At 40.0% G+C, this 17,678-nt stretch overlaps 1 protein-coding gene across 1 annotated transcript in view; it reads right to left on the reverse strand.

The window, feature by feature from the left end:
* Positions 1-17,678, reverse strand: part of KIAA1549L (KIAA1549 like) — a gene marked incomplete at both ends in the record, with an annotated part of 134,512 nt that overhangs the window by 31,353 nt on the left and 85,481 nt on the right. Inside the window, 2 exons of the mRNA XM_082317353.1 lie at positions 9,598-9,725; positions 13,578-13,768. Coding sequence (XP_082173479.1) covers positions 9,598-9,725; positions 13,578-13,768 — 319 coding nt within the window. The remainder of the gene's footprint in view (positions 1-9,597; positions 9,726-13,577; positions 13,769-17,678) is intronic.

Here is a 17,678-nt window from a genome sequence, read left to right on the forward strand (position 1 = left end):
GATTTTGGTGAGAAAATATTTGACAGTGGTAACATAAAATATGAACCCACTGAGTAAGCTTATCTTTCTGTCTGTACTCAGTGTGGACTGGAGTTGACACTACTTGAGCTTTTGAGAAATAGATGGGTTAAATCATTCTGTCATTAAATATTGTCCCTCCGGCTCCACAGAACTGTCCAAATATGATAGAGGAGTCTTTAGTGGGTCTGAAATCCCCTCGTCCCTCCTGGGGTTGTTCAAACACTCTGAATTTGTATGCCCACCGGAGCAAGCGGATCACAAGCCTGGCTCACTGAAATTAACTGCCAGACTCCTGCTGACGACCACACCGCCAGAACACCACACCAGCAAAATCAGATGAACGAAGAGATATTTGCCTGTCACAGACCACACTTGAACAGGAAGGCATTTACATTACAATAAGTATAAAAGCGAAGCATGGATGTTCTTCCCTCAGGGCATTTTGAATCAGTTCAATTCTCATGTAAGTCACCAGATGCAGTTCTGGAAGATGGGCGTTATCTTTAATTCACCACTGAAACTTCCATGCTGCCCTAACAAGGTACCTCCGTTGTGACACGACTATCTCCAAGAGAGAAAATTTTTTTATGAATTATATTTTTCACTGACAAAGATGGTCTCTCATGATTATTACAGCTCAGGTGAGCCTGGATAGTATCTCATCAGTGGTGCAAGTACCAAGAAGTTGTGGAATCACTTCCCTTGGCTGCCTGTCTCAGCATTTGCCTGAACCAGGCATGCCTGAAAACCCTGGCTAAGCATCAGCTTGCAAAGCATGATTCTTTCCAAACATCCTCTGTGTACCCTACTTCAAGCAGAAAGCACCAAGAAGTGCAGCTGCGTTTCTACCCCAGTGTTTCAGAAGGACTGCGCTTGCCGAGACCTCAGCAGTGATCTCTAGGCACCCACAGAGAGCATGACTAGCTACAGATGTGTGGGTTGTCTCCTCAGACCTCATTTCAGGATCAGAAACCAAGAGTTTTGCTTAATTAAACAGAATTCCTCTGGTTCAAATACTCATTAAAGAAAAGAAAAATTAAGGGTAAAGAGAATCAGGAATCACAGACGACAGCTACTTCTGATGTGGTACATTAACACTGAAGAGCACCCTCAGTATATCAGCCCTCTCATTCATGAGCACATCTCCTGCACCTACTGCAGTGCCATTGGCATGGAAATAACAGCCAAATGGGACTAGAAATTGGAAGTCTATTGCACTTTAGCTTAGCATTTGTTCATTAATTGGCATTTATAATATAAAAGTAGTTTTTTCCATTGCCCTTTTTTCACCGATGAGTGATAAAGAGAGTCTGTGATCTGCAGTTACTGACATGCTGCTATAGTTTGTATTGGCAGTGAACCGTAAGCAAGTATTGTCAGAATTTTAATATTTGCTCCTATCCATCCCTTTCCGAGAGAATTTACAGCAAGCATTTACAATGCAATTGAACCACAGCAACCTCTAAACTTTAAAAACAAACCAAAGGGAGCTCAGAGAAAAGTGGGAGTCCTGGAGCGTTTGTTTCTGCTGTGTGCCCCTGCCCCGGGCCAGCCCACCCATCTGAATGCCTCAGCTGGGCAAGCGACCGATGGGCACGGGAAACTTCAGAAAACTGCCCAATTGTTCTTTATAGTTACTGACAATAACCACACTTGCTTACTATAATTAGCAACACAGATTTAAAGCAATGCTCTTAATTTCTGTTTTTAAACAGATGCATCCCAACGTTTTTATGGATTCATTGTTCTTTTACTCTTACTTGCACTGTCTGCGTGGACACATAGCGAGACTTAGAGGTTCAGTGGACGAAAAGGGCAGAAAACCGACTTAATCACCTACTTAACAGTAATTTCTCATCTCTGAAACATCTTGTGCTAGTTATCTTATGCCACATGATCCATTGAGATTGAATTACTCATAATCTTCCTGTGACTGAAGCACATGAAGATATATCCAAAGCAATCATTTATTCAGGTTGAGCGCCAATTGCAGTGAAGATCAGCGTGGCACTAGGTTTTTGAAGAGCAGGACCATCGCTGAAGCTTTATCTCCACATCACTGCAGCTGTTCGTATACAAGATTTGCTAGATTCAAGCTGTTTCAGGGATGCTAGCCTCCAATTTGGGTGCGGATCTGCACTATTTCCAGCCGGCGATGCCAGCAGGTGGTGCTACCCACTCGTGCCACTGGTCCTCCAGCCAGTGGAAAAGGGGCTGTGGAACTGGAGCTCTGAGCGGTTAAGAAACAATTAGACGGGTGGAATATTCTATTTTTATCTAGTTATTAATTTATATTTTTTAAAAAAGTTATACTTCTATCAGCCTAAGATTTCAATATGAAGGCCACACAAGATTTTTTTCTCCTCTCTCTTTCCCTCCACCTTGTCTTTCCTCTCCTCTCCCAAATCAAAATATGTTGGAAGGAAGAAAAGGACTGAAATACTTACCTGTAAAAAAAAAAAAAAAAAAAAAAAAAAAAAGAGTAAGGAAATCTAAACTACCTGCAGATCAGGTAACCTTACAGCAAAAGACTTGAAACAAAGATATGTGCTGTCGTGCTCAGAAGCAACCATTTGACCTGTTTTGGAAGTCCTCAGAAAAAGAATGACATAGATGGACAAAAAACCATGTGAAGCCAAAACATGGGAAACACTTGCAAGCAGGTAGACATGCTCTGCCTTTTCTTAGGTCATTCTATGAAGCATTAAAATTTTTCAAAAATTTATTTTGTATGAAGGGAATGCAAACATTATAACCATACCTATCATGTGTAATGAATTCTCTGAGTAATGGAAGGGCTTAAAATAATAGGAAAGCAAATAGTTTATATTAAATGAAAATCATAAGTTTGACAAGGAGTAAACTATGCCACAGATCTAAAAGACTACCTCCTTAGGAAAGAGCCTGTCTATAAGTATTTCAAACAGAAATCCTGACTCCTGAATGTAAATTAATAATGGGGAAATAATTTTCATTTTGGAGAAAATCTCTCTATATAGAAAAAAATTGGAAATTTTCTACATCATCTAAATCATTCAGTTCGTCAGCTGACTATCTCCAGAAAGGTATGAACAAGAGCTCTTAGCAATAAAGAAACATATACATCTGAAGGAGTTCATAAGCCTATAAGTAAAATACAACTATTGTAACATCAGTATCTGAACCTATTCAGGACTGACACCTCTCTATAAGATGCTGCAGTGTAACAGAAAACATACTTGTGTGCACATGCACACACACCCTTTCCACAATACCCCCAACTGTCAGACAGTGCGATTCTAAGCCTTTCAAGAACAGCACAAATATTATATTTTCAGAAAAGCAGACTGCTTACAGACTAATGGAAGCAGCTCATGATTCCTCCTGGATATTATTTTCTCATATGCAAAGTCTGCTAAATGCCAGGCCACGTGTCTGAGGTGTTGCAGTCCTGGGTTTGCCTGGGATTCTGAAATAGGAGTTACCTGAACAGGTCATTTGAGATTGCTAAACTGACATTTGCAGTTTTTTATGAAACTGTATACATGGGGTGTCTACTCTTCTATTAGCTGCTTGCTTTTTTCACTTTCTATGAAGGTTTCTTGTCCTTATAAGCAGAAGCAAGGATCTCTCTCTATGATTATGTCTTCTCCTCCAACCACATCTGCCTCATCTACTTAAATATCAGTGTGTGTCAAAAAGAGACCGTGTATTTCATAACATTTGTAGAGAATCCATCAGTCCCTGTTCTTGGCTGCCACTTCCATAATACCATCCTAGGCATATTCAATAATTAAAAAAAATTTATTTAACTGACATGGATGATGACTATATAAAGAAGACAGGGAAGGCATGAGAACCTACAACAGAAGCCACTTCTTTAAGAAAGTAGTGCTCTGAGTTTTAAAAAGCTTTGCAGAAATAGTTTCTGTTTGCACAATAAAACCGTGCATTTGTCTTCAATGCTGACATATTAGTGAAAGATCACAACCATCCAGACTGCCACTGGATCTGATGGCATGAACATCTACACACTCTTCGCACTTGATTAAGGTATTTTCTTGCCATGAGAAAAGCAATCAAAAAGACTGGCTCAAAAAGGAAAAAAGACAAGCTGACCTAAAAAGAGGTCAAACAAGGTATTTTCCACTTATTTATGCATGTTCTACCATGCCTGTGAATACAGCACCTGGGTGGCCGCAGTCACGCAGTATGGACAACTCAGAGGTGCTGTTTGTTCTCCTACTCTCTCTCCAGGGAAAGAGGTGGTGGAGCAATGGCACTTTTTGCTTGTGTAGGAGTGTGGAGCGGCTCAGAAACATGGCTCAGAAGTTTGCAGAGTAGGTTATAACACTTGGCTGCCTCTTGCAAACCAAAACCAAGTGGAGAAAGCACCAGGAAATGGTATTGGCCACATCTGAAGAAATGAAGGGTTCACTGTCACCAGCAGGATGCTAGCAGGGTCACAGCGCTCTCTATATTTAAAACACACACACAAAAAAAAGACAGTGGAAGAAGTGGAAACAGTATGGGGAAATATTAGGCTATGTCACACAAGCTGAAATCTATGGAGAGGAAAAAAAAAAAAAAAAAGAAGTTTTTTTTCCCCCTGCTATGGTTAAATATCAGGAAATTACTCCAGAAAAGCCTAGGAGTTTATTGTGAGGGGGTGAAGAGTTGAAGATCCCCACTAGCACTCTTTCTGGGGCAAATGAAGCTAATGCTTCAGGATGAAGGAATGAATGATGAAAAGAATAGACTCCTCTCTCTACACCATAAATTCTTCTTAGCACTCTGATTTCTCAGCCTTTCAGAGAGACGGGCATCATGAAAGGGAATCATCTCACTTCAAATCTGTGCATATGCTCCAATAGAGCTGTCTGGACTCCTTCCATACTGGAAAGGGAAAGGCGAGTGCCTCCAGAGCAGAGATCTGTCCCAATTAGCTGTGACCCTCTGGAGTCACTTGAGAGCCTACTTGGTTAGGTTAGATTAGGAAACCAACTTTAAAGGACCAAAATTTGGCAAGATGAAGCCCTTTCCACCCTAACTTGTATTTCACCCCACCCAGCACAGAAAAGGCAGATGAAGGGTGCTGGATGTTTGCTAGGATATGCCAGATCCTCCAACTACTTCTGTGTCAAAGCAGACTGCTACATCACTGCTACTGGATTCAATTGCTGTTGCCATATTTCATTTTCATTTGAGTCACTACAGACAACCGCTAAGAAATTCAGAAAAGCTGGCTCTGACGCTGAGCTGCCACATCAGACAGTGTGAAAACTGGTGGCCCACACTTCCATACAGTAAAGGAGGCAGTGTATCATAGCTTGGCTGAGTTACACCCCAAAATCCCTTTGATTTTAGCTAAGCCAATAATACAGCCAAGTTTTCTTCCTCAGTACTTTGTTCCTGCAGACACCTGATTTTCAGGTATCCCTACAAAGAAGAGAAGGAAAAAAGAATTAAAAATTTATATAACAGCTTCTGCCTGGATAGAAAATTATAGCCTTAGAGACTGATATTTAAAAAAAAGGAGTGAGGCCCCTGACTGAACTGCTGCTGAAAAGTTGCATCTATTTTCAAAGACAATGCCAAATGCTTGGAAGATAGGTACTCCAGCTGGGATTACTAGGAGGAGGAAAGGAAGATTTCTTATACAAGTTTGACTCTGCAAATATTCACCTGTGATGTGTGTCCTTTCCGGATGATGATGTTCAAGTACAGAACTGGGTTCTCAGCCCAAAAAGTATGGAGTCACATACTTCATTAAGAACTGCTAGCAAACTAAAGGTTTCATTTTTCTCAACACAAAAAAGCAATCACGCCTTCACAAAGATGCTAACGGGAAGGTTGCAAGAGCAAGCACTCAGAGTTTGGAAAAACGACCTATGTAACTTTCACTGGCTTCATTTTGTGAGGAGCTGGTGAAAGAAAACTTTTTATTGTAGGCTACTACAGTTCTTTAAGTACGTGTGGTTCACCATTTGCTTCCACGTGAATGATGTTAGGCTTCATAAAGTGATAGGTGAAAGTGCTAATATCCTGTTGTTCTCTTCCACGCTCTCTTACAAACCTATCTCGGAAATTGCCAGTACCTCTGTTGGCTGATTCATTCATCTCTCAGTCCTCTAACATATGCAATTGGGCACTTTTAAAAAAGGTTTTAATTCTTTTTTTTTTTTTTTTTTTTTTTAAGTGCCCAAAATAAATGAAAGCCCAACTCATCAACTTTTAGAAAGGAAACTGCCTATTAGAATACTAATAAAAGTTTTCCAAGAAAAACAAAAGGAAAAAAATGCCATTATCTTACCAAAATTTACCACTAGTGTAATACAAATAGATATTTTACTCATGCTTTCTGTAGAAATCAGGGTCAGATAAAGAGTTCTCCTGACCCTCCAAAACATCAGGTCCTTAAGCCAAGCCTGTCAGTCTGTGCTGGTTTCATATTGTTCACTCTCAGCCTTGACACACTCCATTTGGAGTCAATTTTGATACAAGCCATATAGAGTTTATATACTGAGGTAACATCCAGTGCTGTCATTTTTCCGTGTAACTAAATGTCAGCAAGAAATAGAATCTAAAATTGGTCTGTAACTATGGCAACTAATGAGCCATTCTAACTTGGAGTCCCCAAATCAAACACGTGACCATCAAGGGATTCATTCCAGTTTTAAGATGCTGCTTTTCAGAGAAGAAAATATGCTGCTGCTTTGCTGCCATGCGCATTAGAGGCGTCAGCCTACAACCAGGCTAGAAAGCTGGAGCAGGTTCAGACAAACAACTCGGAGAAAAGCAGCTTCTTTCTTAAACTGGAAGGAAAAACAGCCAACACATTCTATTGATGCTAATCATGCTGGATAAAGCTAAAACCCTGCAAAAAGAACAAAATATCCGAGATGACAGCAGCGTTTGTAATCATAGCACTGGGGAACAAAGTGTAAGCTCCACGATGAAAAGTAACTGGTGCCTTGATTTGTTTTTAAATTTCAACTTCAATAGGCATTTGGGATCACACAATTCAAAAGTCATAAACACATCTGCACATGCATATAAAAATAAATATGGGACCAGCTCCATAATTCTGGTAAGAGGGAGGCCATTTCATTTCCCATGGCCACTCTTCCTTCTCAGAAGCTGTTCCGAAAGGGTTATGTCAGGAAACTCTCTTAAACATATATTAAAAAATATGCCTACAGCTAAAAAGTCCCCATCTCTTTACCAGGGAATAATGTACTTATTCCCCTTCATATCTGTGCCTGGAAACTACCAGGTGACCCTTTGTAGGGCCATGGCAGTCAAGTGAAGGAAGTTCCTCTGGAAGTAGTTGAAGTCTCTACCAGAAGGAGGGCTCCACAGAAAAGGTGTTTCATGCACAGGTTGCTTCAAAGCCAGAATAGTCAGATGGAAACAGCCCATCTATTTCATATTTTTTATATATGCTATACCATTAAACAGGCAAACCCAGCTTTTCCTTTCTGCCACAGAAGCTCAAGATCTTGCTGCCAGCGTGTCGTAGGAAAAAATGACAAGTAACCATATTATGAATGGATTATACACGAAAGATGTTTTCCTAGAAATCATTTAGCTCCTTTGCTGCTCCTAATGAGTAAGACCTTGACCATATTAAACAACAACATTAGTCAGGTTTTTTTTCAGAAGACAGAAGAGAGAAGGTAAAATAAACATGTAAATAAAGGAGTTATTAGTTTTCCACATAATTTGAAAAGTACCTAGTTATTGTTATCAAATAAAGTTGAAGCTAGAATTATAATGAAATTAAGATTTAAAATGAAGGGTCAGTATTCCCTTATACTACATTGAAAGGTTTCTTTACGTAGTATATATATGTTCTAGAAATGTACTACAGTCCAGATCAGAAGAGAGGATGTTAGGTGTTAGTCAATTCTTTAACAAAGAACCTAGAAGTTCTTACCAATTTTCTTTGAAGATTTAAAACCTAACAAACAAACAAGAAAATACCTTCACTAAGTCATTTTGCCTACACATGTAAACATCACCTGACACTGGGTTTGAATATTGGCTTTCCTGGGTAGGGAAGAAAAAACCCAGCATAAATTACAGCTTTTAACACTGGAAACCATAAATGTTGTTGTCATGTAAAATGAGCTACATTTGAAACAGTGAAAAAAATAATTACAACCCTTGCAACTTAGAACCATGAAATATTGTTATGCTGTCTATGGAAAGAAAAAAAAAATAAATTTCTTTTGATCTCTTTGAGAAAGACGAGTCAGAAGACTTATTATTACAGGTCTGGAGTAATCAGTAAAGTCACAGGTCTGTCAGAAGAAAGCAGTACAGGTGACAAACATGTAACAAAAGAAAATTAACAACTTCACTTCTCTGTGTGAATGTGCAAATGTGCATAAATCTCAGTGAAGCTGATTTAAAAACAGAGTACTACAGTTGTATCAATTATACAGTCCCCACAAGATGCAATGCTCTATGGTACGTGTATGGAAAGAACAGAGGACACTTAAAAAACGCAGTATGATTTTGCTGTACAGAGCAAAGGCCATCTCTAGCACTATATGTCTGTCTCTACTTTGCACTGTATAACTGCTACAGCAACAAAGCCTTTGCGTGACACTTTAGTATTAGGCATAATGATCATTAAGGGATGATATGATTTGATACCAGGATCACCTCCACAGAGGTTACTCGGGTGATTTACTAGAGAAAGAAGAGATCTACACTAAAATTTTCTCTTTATCCGAATCCTCCTTTCCACGCTTATATTTTTAACAAAGAATTACAGACTTGTGTTCATGACGGAATCTGATGAGACCACATCCAGTTTAATTCCCTCCCTTTAGAGGGAAATGATCAGTTGGTTCAACCACAGTGTTTTCTATTCATACGGAAAATATAGCTATGGAAGCAAAGCTGTAACTCAGGAGAAATAAGCAGAGAGACAGACAAAAGCAAAGCAAGGAAGAAAGGGGATTGCATTCTGCTCTCATCAGATGTTCCTGATACATCTCAAGTCACAAGGTCACCATCATCAACCAAGGGCTTGTAAAAAACCTCCAGCATAATATCCTAGGTGCATCAGGAAAAGCTGTCAGTAAGTGTTAATAACAAAAAGGTGTGATGAGGATGATAAGATATGGAAAGTTAAAGCTCTGGACGTCTCACACTTTCTCAAATTAATTTTTACCTAATTAATTCATCTTCATCAGATCTGGGCCAGCCCAGCAACAGCAGTAATGGAAATTAATATCTTAGGGCTCTACACAGAAAAAAAGCTGTAAACCCTGTCCACCTACTACACAGCATCATGTCTTCATTAGTTTACTGGTATTTAAATTAAAAAAAAAAAAAAAAAAAGAAAGAAAAACTTGCAAAGGCCCACACATAAAGAATAAACACCATACTGTTTTGTGTGAGGTTGAGAAATAGTGATAGCAGTAAAGGGGAAAAAAAAAAAAAAAAAAACAAAGAGCTATGAACAGAAAATGCTGAAGTACTGCTGAAGGTATAGGAAGATGGTTTCAACATAGCTAATGCCTGCGTGGGTACAGCTACAGGGGCGACTGCAAGCAGCTTTCATCAAGAAACACTTCTCACCATTTCTTTTCCTTCCTTCGTCTTTTGTCACTTTTTGCGGCGCCATTACTTTCTGGAGGGAGCTCCGGCCGGAGCTGGGCTTTCCCGACCCGTTGCTGATGATGGAGCCGTTCTGACTCGGGGACCGGCTGCAAGTAACCATAGCAACAAGGGAGGCTGTGAGTTCTTCCTTATAAACCTCATTTCAAGGTTATTTCATTCGCACAGTTTGCATCACTGAGTTTTCAAGTCCGATTTTGTACCAAAAGGAGACAGAATATAAACTACACACAGAAACACAGTAAAGGCAGGAACAGAGCGATGGTAGGGGAACACGACTTCTCAATTATCTCAGGGCTGATAGGCATCTTAGTGGCACCGAAAGCAAACACTTCTCATGCACAACCCCCACAATGATAGAAGCTGCACTGCAGAGGACAAAAAAAAAAATCCTGTTATCAGTAGTCATTTATACAGCTAAAATAAAGCAGACCTTTGTTTATGTATATATGGCTAAAATAATTGCTTTATTATTTAGCCTGCATTTACACTCAGCTATTTTGTCAGCCACAATGCAAAATTCACTCACTTTACATATACGGATACACAATGTGGTAAGAAAATTCTCCTTTTTTCCACATAACATGGTTTAGCCAGCACCATTATTTCCTGAAACTCCTAAGAAAACACTTGTTTTACTCAGCCATTGCATACCCTTGCCCTGAAACTGGTCCCTGCAGAGGGCAAGGAGGGAGGGCAGAGCAGAACCAGCGGGAGTGGTCAGTCCTGATGAGCAACAAGAACAGAAACGAGCAGCGTAACTCCGGGCTGCACTGGGAGCAAGCTCTTCTTTTTAGGGTGGGTAAATTACTCAAATCCTAATGCACAAGTTGGGAAAAGCAGGCTAAAGTAGGAAATGTTAAATTTGGTGGTACTGCAAATCCAAACACAGCATCACATTGTTTCTACACGACACTTGCCACAACGGGAATGAAAACTATCTACAGGACCTGTATAGTTTCATGCACCTATCTGCAATTTATCACTCTGAATTGTCATGGCCAACAACAGGATAACATAAAGAGGTTGCATCGGAGAAAAAAAAATGGACTGAGTCACAAGGACTTTCATGAGTTCTATTGCTGTCACAATGGCTTTATATCCTGAAAGTAGTACTAAAGCAAAACAACTGTAAAAATCATCCTGTAAATTATTGCCAATACTATATTGCCAGCTTGAAACGTTCATTTACCTCCAGTTCTGCCTGCCCTTTCTGGTGTAAATAGAGAGCATTTACTGCGGTCAGAATGGGAAGGGACAAGTATGAGAAAAGAAATTCTTAAGGACTATTTTGAAGATAGCCTAGGTGGAAATATATATAATTTGAGAAAGCCTCTTTCCAGCTACAGGGCTTTAGGAGAACTTAGCATGCAACCCAGCTCAGCTCAGCCCAGCCCAGCCTGAGGATTTTCTTGTGAAATTCTATTGAGAATACATATTCTTGAGAAGTAGCATTTCTCCCCTATAAACCGGTCTGTCACTGCTAATGAGTAATCCCAGCCCAGTAAAAAATATTCATCTAGGGACAGACCAACACCTGAAGAAAATCTGCTCCACTTGGGAACAAGGAAAAGCAGCGAGCATGGATAGCTTGCACAATGATTTCCGCTGCCACTAATCTAAATATTCATCCTTTTTAAGTGGCCATCGTACTATTAACTGTGAAGTTCCCTTCAGTGGTAATATCAGAGAAGATATTCTGATCAGTTACCAGCCACTTCATGGCAGTCTGATTTAAATTGACCTTTCCAGGCTGCAAAGTAGCCTGGATGAAAGAGCAAATACATAAAGGTCAAGAAATATTTCTTCATCTTCAGAAGCCATTAAATTCCATCCCCCAGACACAGCTCCTGGGAATGAAAAAAGACTAAAATTCTGCATGTTCTCACTTACTCAAGTAATCACCCTGAAGGAGGGAAAACTAACTCTTAGTTACTTGCTCAGAAAGGCACCAAGGTTCAGCACATTTTATAACGAGAATAACTTTCCTGTGAATTCCTGGATCAATTTGCTTACCGATGTTTGTTTAAAGTTGTGCAGATTAAGTAGAGGGGGATTTCTGTGCTGATTCAAAGGACTGAGTGAAGTGCTTAATCACTTTTATTAGAGGATTAATTAATAGGGCTGGTTTACATTTTTGTGTGTATTTACACATGGCTTTGGAGAGGCTTCAAAACATTTTATAAAACAGTTTCTGCAAAGACTTGACCTGTGGTGGCCCAGCACCAGCAACCACAGCCAGTGTCATGGTCATCTTCCATTTGCCATTTCATCAGAGGACGGAAGACTTCAAAAGGGACAAGTGCTGTTTGGTTCACATGGACTATATAACCTGACTCTCATAGTTTGAGTGATTTATGGTGTGAACAACACATTGCTGACATTAAAGGGCATAATAACAGTTTACACCCAAACCCAGCAATCACAGGAACCAGGGAAGTTCCCAGCTGGCTTACTCTTCTCTATCAGTACTCCCTGCAGACAGCTCTCTCCTTATTCCAGGTGATTTACCATACAGCCAGAGAAGTATGCCGAACCACACACCAGCTCAGGATCCTTCCGTTTCCATTTTTCTGTAGGGAAAACCTCAGCTTATGACCAATGGGGAGGTCTGCCCCCCACGAAAAGCAGCAGCACCGGGTCCTCCAGCCCCGCACCACGCAGGCTGACACCTTCCAGTGCGGCACCTCCCGCGGCTGCAGATGGCTCCAGTGCGTCCCTGTCACAGCGTACAGCAATACTATGCTGAGTTTTCCCAGCTTTTCCATTGCTCCAAAAGAGTATGGTATCATTGTGCATTGAGAAATACAAGATGAGGTGATTCAACTATGAAGATCTGATTTTTTACAGATTTTCTCTGCACTAGCCAGATAGTCTTCTTTTATGTTATCAAGTCCCTTCAAGAGGCAAGGACTGTGTAATGCCAGTGACCTAGATAATTCAGGCTATTTACCCAACAGTTTTATTTTCCTCTGTTCCCTTCAGTATCATTCTTCAGCAGTAAAAAGTTGATGATCTTCCACTCTAAATTAATTTCAAGGAGCACAGGTCAAGGAAAAATGGACTTGAAGCATGCAGAACAGCTAGGATGAAGGGATAATCTGCTTTCCTTGCCTGAGGTGATCTAGACAAGAAACAATGACCTTCAGCTATTCTGATGATGATTGAGGGTAGACATGAGGTAAAACTTCCTAACGGGAAGTGTAGTGAAGAACAGACTGCTTGAGGAGGCTGTGATCATCCCACCACTGGAAGAGTTTCAAATAAGGTAGATAAAGCCGAGGGGTGTATTTGACCCTGCAGTGGAGAAGAGGAAGAGCCAGATAGCTTCCTGGAGTCCTTCTAATCTGTGATCCTGCAACCCTATAGACTCACTGTGAAGAAACTGCAAACCTAGGACACTTTACCCTCGACACTGATGTTATCTAGTCTATTCTTACACTCTCAAAAGTTTTGTCCTGCTGTATATGCTTTGGATCTAGAGGTCTTCTATAATTTAGTGGATGTTTAGGGTTTGCCCTTCTGCTAATGAAGACATTGCGTCCAATTCTGGAGTGACAGAGTCTGTCAGTGGAGCTACAGCAACTTAGAGTGGCTGAAGTTCTCCTGTCTTTTGGTTCATTTGAGAAGTGATCAGTGTTCATGCTCCAGATCCCATTTCATTTGGGTTCATCTCTTGTACAACACCAGCATGCATATGAGAGCCACTTCTCGTTTACCTCCTCTATGCATGTAAAATCTGTGAAGACTTCACTTTATTTTATCTTGTATTTTGCAGCAATCTTGCACATCCAGCGCAGACCAGAGTTATGCCAAGAATATATCATGGAGGAACCATCTGCCACACGCAGAGCCTGGGTGCCAAACCTTACAGGTTTTTCCTAAGCAACCAGCAGCATGTACCCCATTCCCCCCCTCTGCAGAAACATGCCAGTCCGTACCTTTTCCTTGTTTCATTGGATTTGGCAGTTTTGATGGTGCTCCCATCCTGAGTAATTTCTCTCTCCTGGGAGGCAGGAGCATCTCTGACTGGAAGTGGAAGTACAACAGTCTCCTGAGTTACAGGTAAAACCTCATCTTCAGCTCCCTGCTGACCTAAGTGTTGCTTGGCATAGTCAAAGCCTTGTACTGGCTGCAAAAAAAGTGAGAGAAAAAAAGAAATTTCCAGCATGTGTCACAAGTTAATATAAAATTTCCACTTCAGTATAAAATTTTCCACTACCCTTTCACTTCTTTAATTACATAAGTGTCAGGTAAAAATATGTAGATTGCCATGTGAATGCCACAACAACGCAATTTTCTGATGAGATCTTCATTCCACATATTTTAAACATGATTAGTTAGTATAAAATTGATCTTGGCTAACCTTTCTTACCCTGCTATAACACCCCCAGAAATCCCTTTAACAGACAATGGAAGAATGAACATAGGGAAGAAAAAATTAGGAGGGAGAAAAATAAGCCCATACAGAAAATGGAAAACTTTCTCTATGAAAAAAATCTTGTCTTTCCAAAGAGGGTGGGAGTAATTTATTCCAAATCAAGACAAAGTAAAAAAGGCACACATAAAAGTTTCATGGGCAACATTTTCCAGGAAAGGATCTTTTTCAGATCAGTGAAATTATATTTCCCCTGGCTTGCCAGTTGCCTGCTGGGAAGGTTGTTATTGACTTCACTTGTTTCTCTTGGGAAGTGGCATTCGCAAGAGCCTTGCAGCAAGGCAGCCGAGGGCCGTGCGCTCAGCCTCTCCTGCCCCGAAGCCCGGCTGGGCTTTCCCTGCTGCCTCTGCAAGGAACAAGCAGAACTGACACATGCCTTCTGGGTAAAGCAGCCACCAAAGGTGGATTCTCTTAATGGAAAAATTAAAGCATTTAAGCAGAACTTAGCTTTCCAAACTGCATTTTCTGTTGGAAAAAGGGCGGGGGGGAAGCCACCCAACCTGCATTTTCTATTGGAAAAAAAGAGCAGGGGGAAGGAGAAAGGAAAGGAAAAAACAAACAAACAAACAAACCCACAAACCACTCAAAGAAATTAATCACCAACTCTAGAAAAAACATGTAACAAAATTTCTTGCTACACTAAATTGAATTCATTTACCAAAAACTGGAAGGGTGCTCTTGCTGAACTACAAAGACTATTCACAGAATTCTAAAAAAGCACCATAAAGCACTTCAGAGGTGAGCAATGGTGATTTTAACCCTCAAATGTACTTTGGGAAACACATCAGAATTAGACAGTTAATAACTGAATAGTCTCTCTCAGGTTCCTGTCATGTTGTCATTGAATATTTGAGTTCTGGAAGAAAATCAGCTGGATAAAAAAAAAAAAAATTTCGCTGATGGCACAGAAGAAAGATGAGCTCTGAAAAAACATTTTCTCTTGTTCTGTCCTTTACTAAATCTGGGCTGTAGCTATAAATACAGATAAATTTCATAGGCAATCTCAGTCTGAAAAAAATGGAGCCGTCTTCTATTTTTTTTAAAATAAAACAAAACATGCTTTTTGTTTATGGGGATCTACATCGAATTCCCAATCTCCTGTTTGAACTGAGGCTGATGATTTCTAATGTGCTTATGCACTTCAGTATTCCTCTAATAAGTAGCTCCAGAGCATTAAGGAGACACTAACTGGGCTAATGCTGATTTGGGAGAGCAGACATCTCCACACATTACGACGAAGGAACTTGCAACATATCAGAGAAATGCCAGTTCACCATTACCACCCCATGGCAAGTCATCACAATATCGCCCCTGACGGAGCCTTCTGCTTGCCCTCCTCTGAAGGCAGGGTACCACAAAAGCAGCCACCAAATTAGCTACGAAGGGGGGAAATGAAGAAAGGGGAAGTACAAACTGTGTGAAGGACAGCTAGGAAGAACTACTTCACACCATCCTAGACAAGAATATTTTTAACCAAAATAATGTTTTTCAACCTTATTATCCATATTAAATGTTAGTCTAGATCCTCCTAGATACTCTGGAAAAAAGGTAATAAAAGAGAACAGCTGATTAAAGCGGTTATTTCTCCTTCCATGTCTTTGAAAGAGTAGAAGCTGTTACAACTTACACTTCATATTTTATTTTTAAAATAAATAAATAAATAAATAACAGCAATAAAAAAAACCCTCCAAAACAGAAGAAGCAGAACACGAGAGTTACTAAAGAACTCCACAGAGTCCCAGCTCAGATCTGCCAAAGGAAGAAAATGAAGGATTATTTTAATCTGAGTTCTACTTACCACCATGTCTAGTAACAAACTGCATTAAAGGAAAAGCTGCAAAAGCCATCCTCATCAGCGGACATATTGCGTTAAATAAAATTTGATCTTGGAACCCTGCTCTGTAAAAGCCCACAGGAGCAGATGGCTTCACCACCCCTGAAGGGAACTGGCAAGACTAAATCACGACCAGGCACTGCTGAAGCACTGCAAGCATAGATGTCCAATACGGCCACAATACTGAGAAAGACCGAAGGACTGGGATTTGAGTATTGCTTTTGAAATAATAAATGAATGATGAGACCATTAAACTACAGTGCCTAGCAAAAGGCAGATTGAATATAGGGAGTTGTTTCTGGGACTTTTTTCCTTGTCATGATCATGAAAAAGACACTGATATTTTAAAGAAAAAAGAAAAAAAAAGAAAAGAAAAAAGAAAAAAGGATGATCAGCCCCTCCCCTCTACATATATACCCATGTACACAGACAGTTTCTCTAATTTTTTTTTTCCGTGCCCTTTATCAAATTGATAGTGGTTGTTTTCTCATGGCCTGCAGTATTTGCTTTTGCTTGCAGGTCTTAGACTGCAGATCTTATTTCTGTTTACCTGCAAGCTTATTCTTTCATGCTGTAAAAGAAAGGAAAGGTGACAAATCAGATTACAGCCTTTAAAAAAGCATGCTGTGAATTAGAAAGCAAGGGAGGTAAAAAACTAACATCTATCCAAAACTTCAAAGCAAAAACAGTATCTCAAAATAAAAACAGCATTGAAAGAACATTAAAATAAATTCCAATCAGAATTTCACTGATTTGAATTTATACTACTTTTAATTTTATAACTGGAGAGTTAATTGAAAAAAAATTGTAATAGTCCCTTTTCCCTGCCACGTAGTCCAGAAGTCCCTGACTGCTAAGGCAATTCAGAACAGCAACACAATTCCTGAGAAAGATACCATGAACTACACTACATATGAGAGGTCATTTTTTAAACTTCATTTATTTAGCCTTCAGTCTGTTACAGCAAAAAAGTCATTCCTTAATTACCAGGCACGGGCAGCAATCCTGCTGTTATGTTACATCACCTCCCCCGGCTACAGAAGGATATTTAACGCTAAATGTTTCATTACCCCTCTGTGCTGTGTTCGTGCATCCTATCCCGCTGGCAACGGGACGGAGCCTCTGGAGGGACATGGCAGGCAGCTCTGCTCTGCGGGGACCTGCAGCCTCCCGCTGCTCCAGCAGCAGCAGGACTGCAGCGATGAACAAGCAGCTCCGCTCTGCCAGTCCCCTTGGTTCAGGACTTTTGAAATCCGACCACATAAAATGGCACCACTGAAAACAAAACCAGCTGAAATCCAAAGCTGTGGGTTATCCCATAATATTCTCTTTTCCTCTCTATACTGCTTGCTTGATATTCAGAAGGTATCAAAATATTGTTCCAGTGAGTCAACAGCAAATCTCAGACGCACAGAAACAAAATATTAAAGCTGCTTCTTAAACTAAAAATCACTCTGCTGTGACTCCACAGAACAGATTCAGCATTAATCAAGCAGTCTCAGGCACTTTTCAAAGCCATGAAATATAATATATTCATTTTAAATGTGATATAGATACATGCTCATCAGCTATCTGTATTGCCAAACTGCATGAAATGTAGCAATTACAGTTCAAGTAATTACCACTATTCCTGATATCCCTAATGCTGGAATTAAAAATAAAAATAAAGCTGTTCTTTTCAAAATTACCTTATTTCATTATCTTCCCCAAATATGTTTCTTAGCCTTATTTTAAGCAAAGATGCTGAAATCAGGAATGACAAAACCAGTC

Source organism: Platalea leucorodia (assembly GCF_965183815.1).
Source record: "Platalea leucorodia genome assembly, chromosome: 7".
NCBI classification, from domain to species: domain Eukaryota; kingdom Metazoa; phylum Chordata; class Aves; order Pelecaniformes; family Threskiornithidae; genus Platalea; species Platalea leucorodia.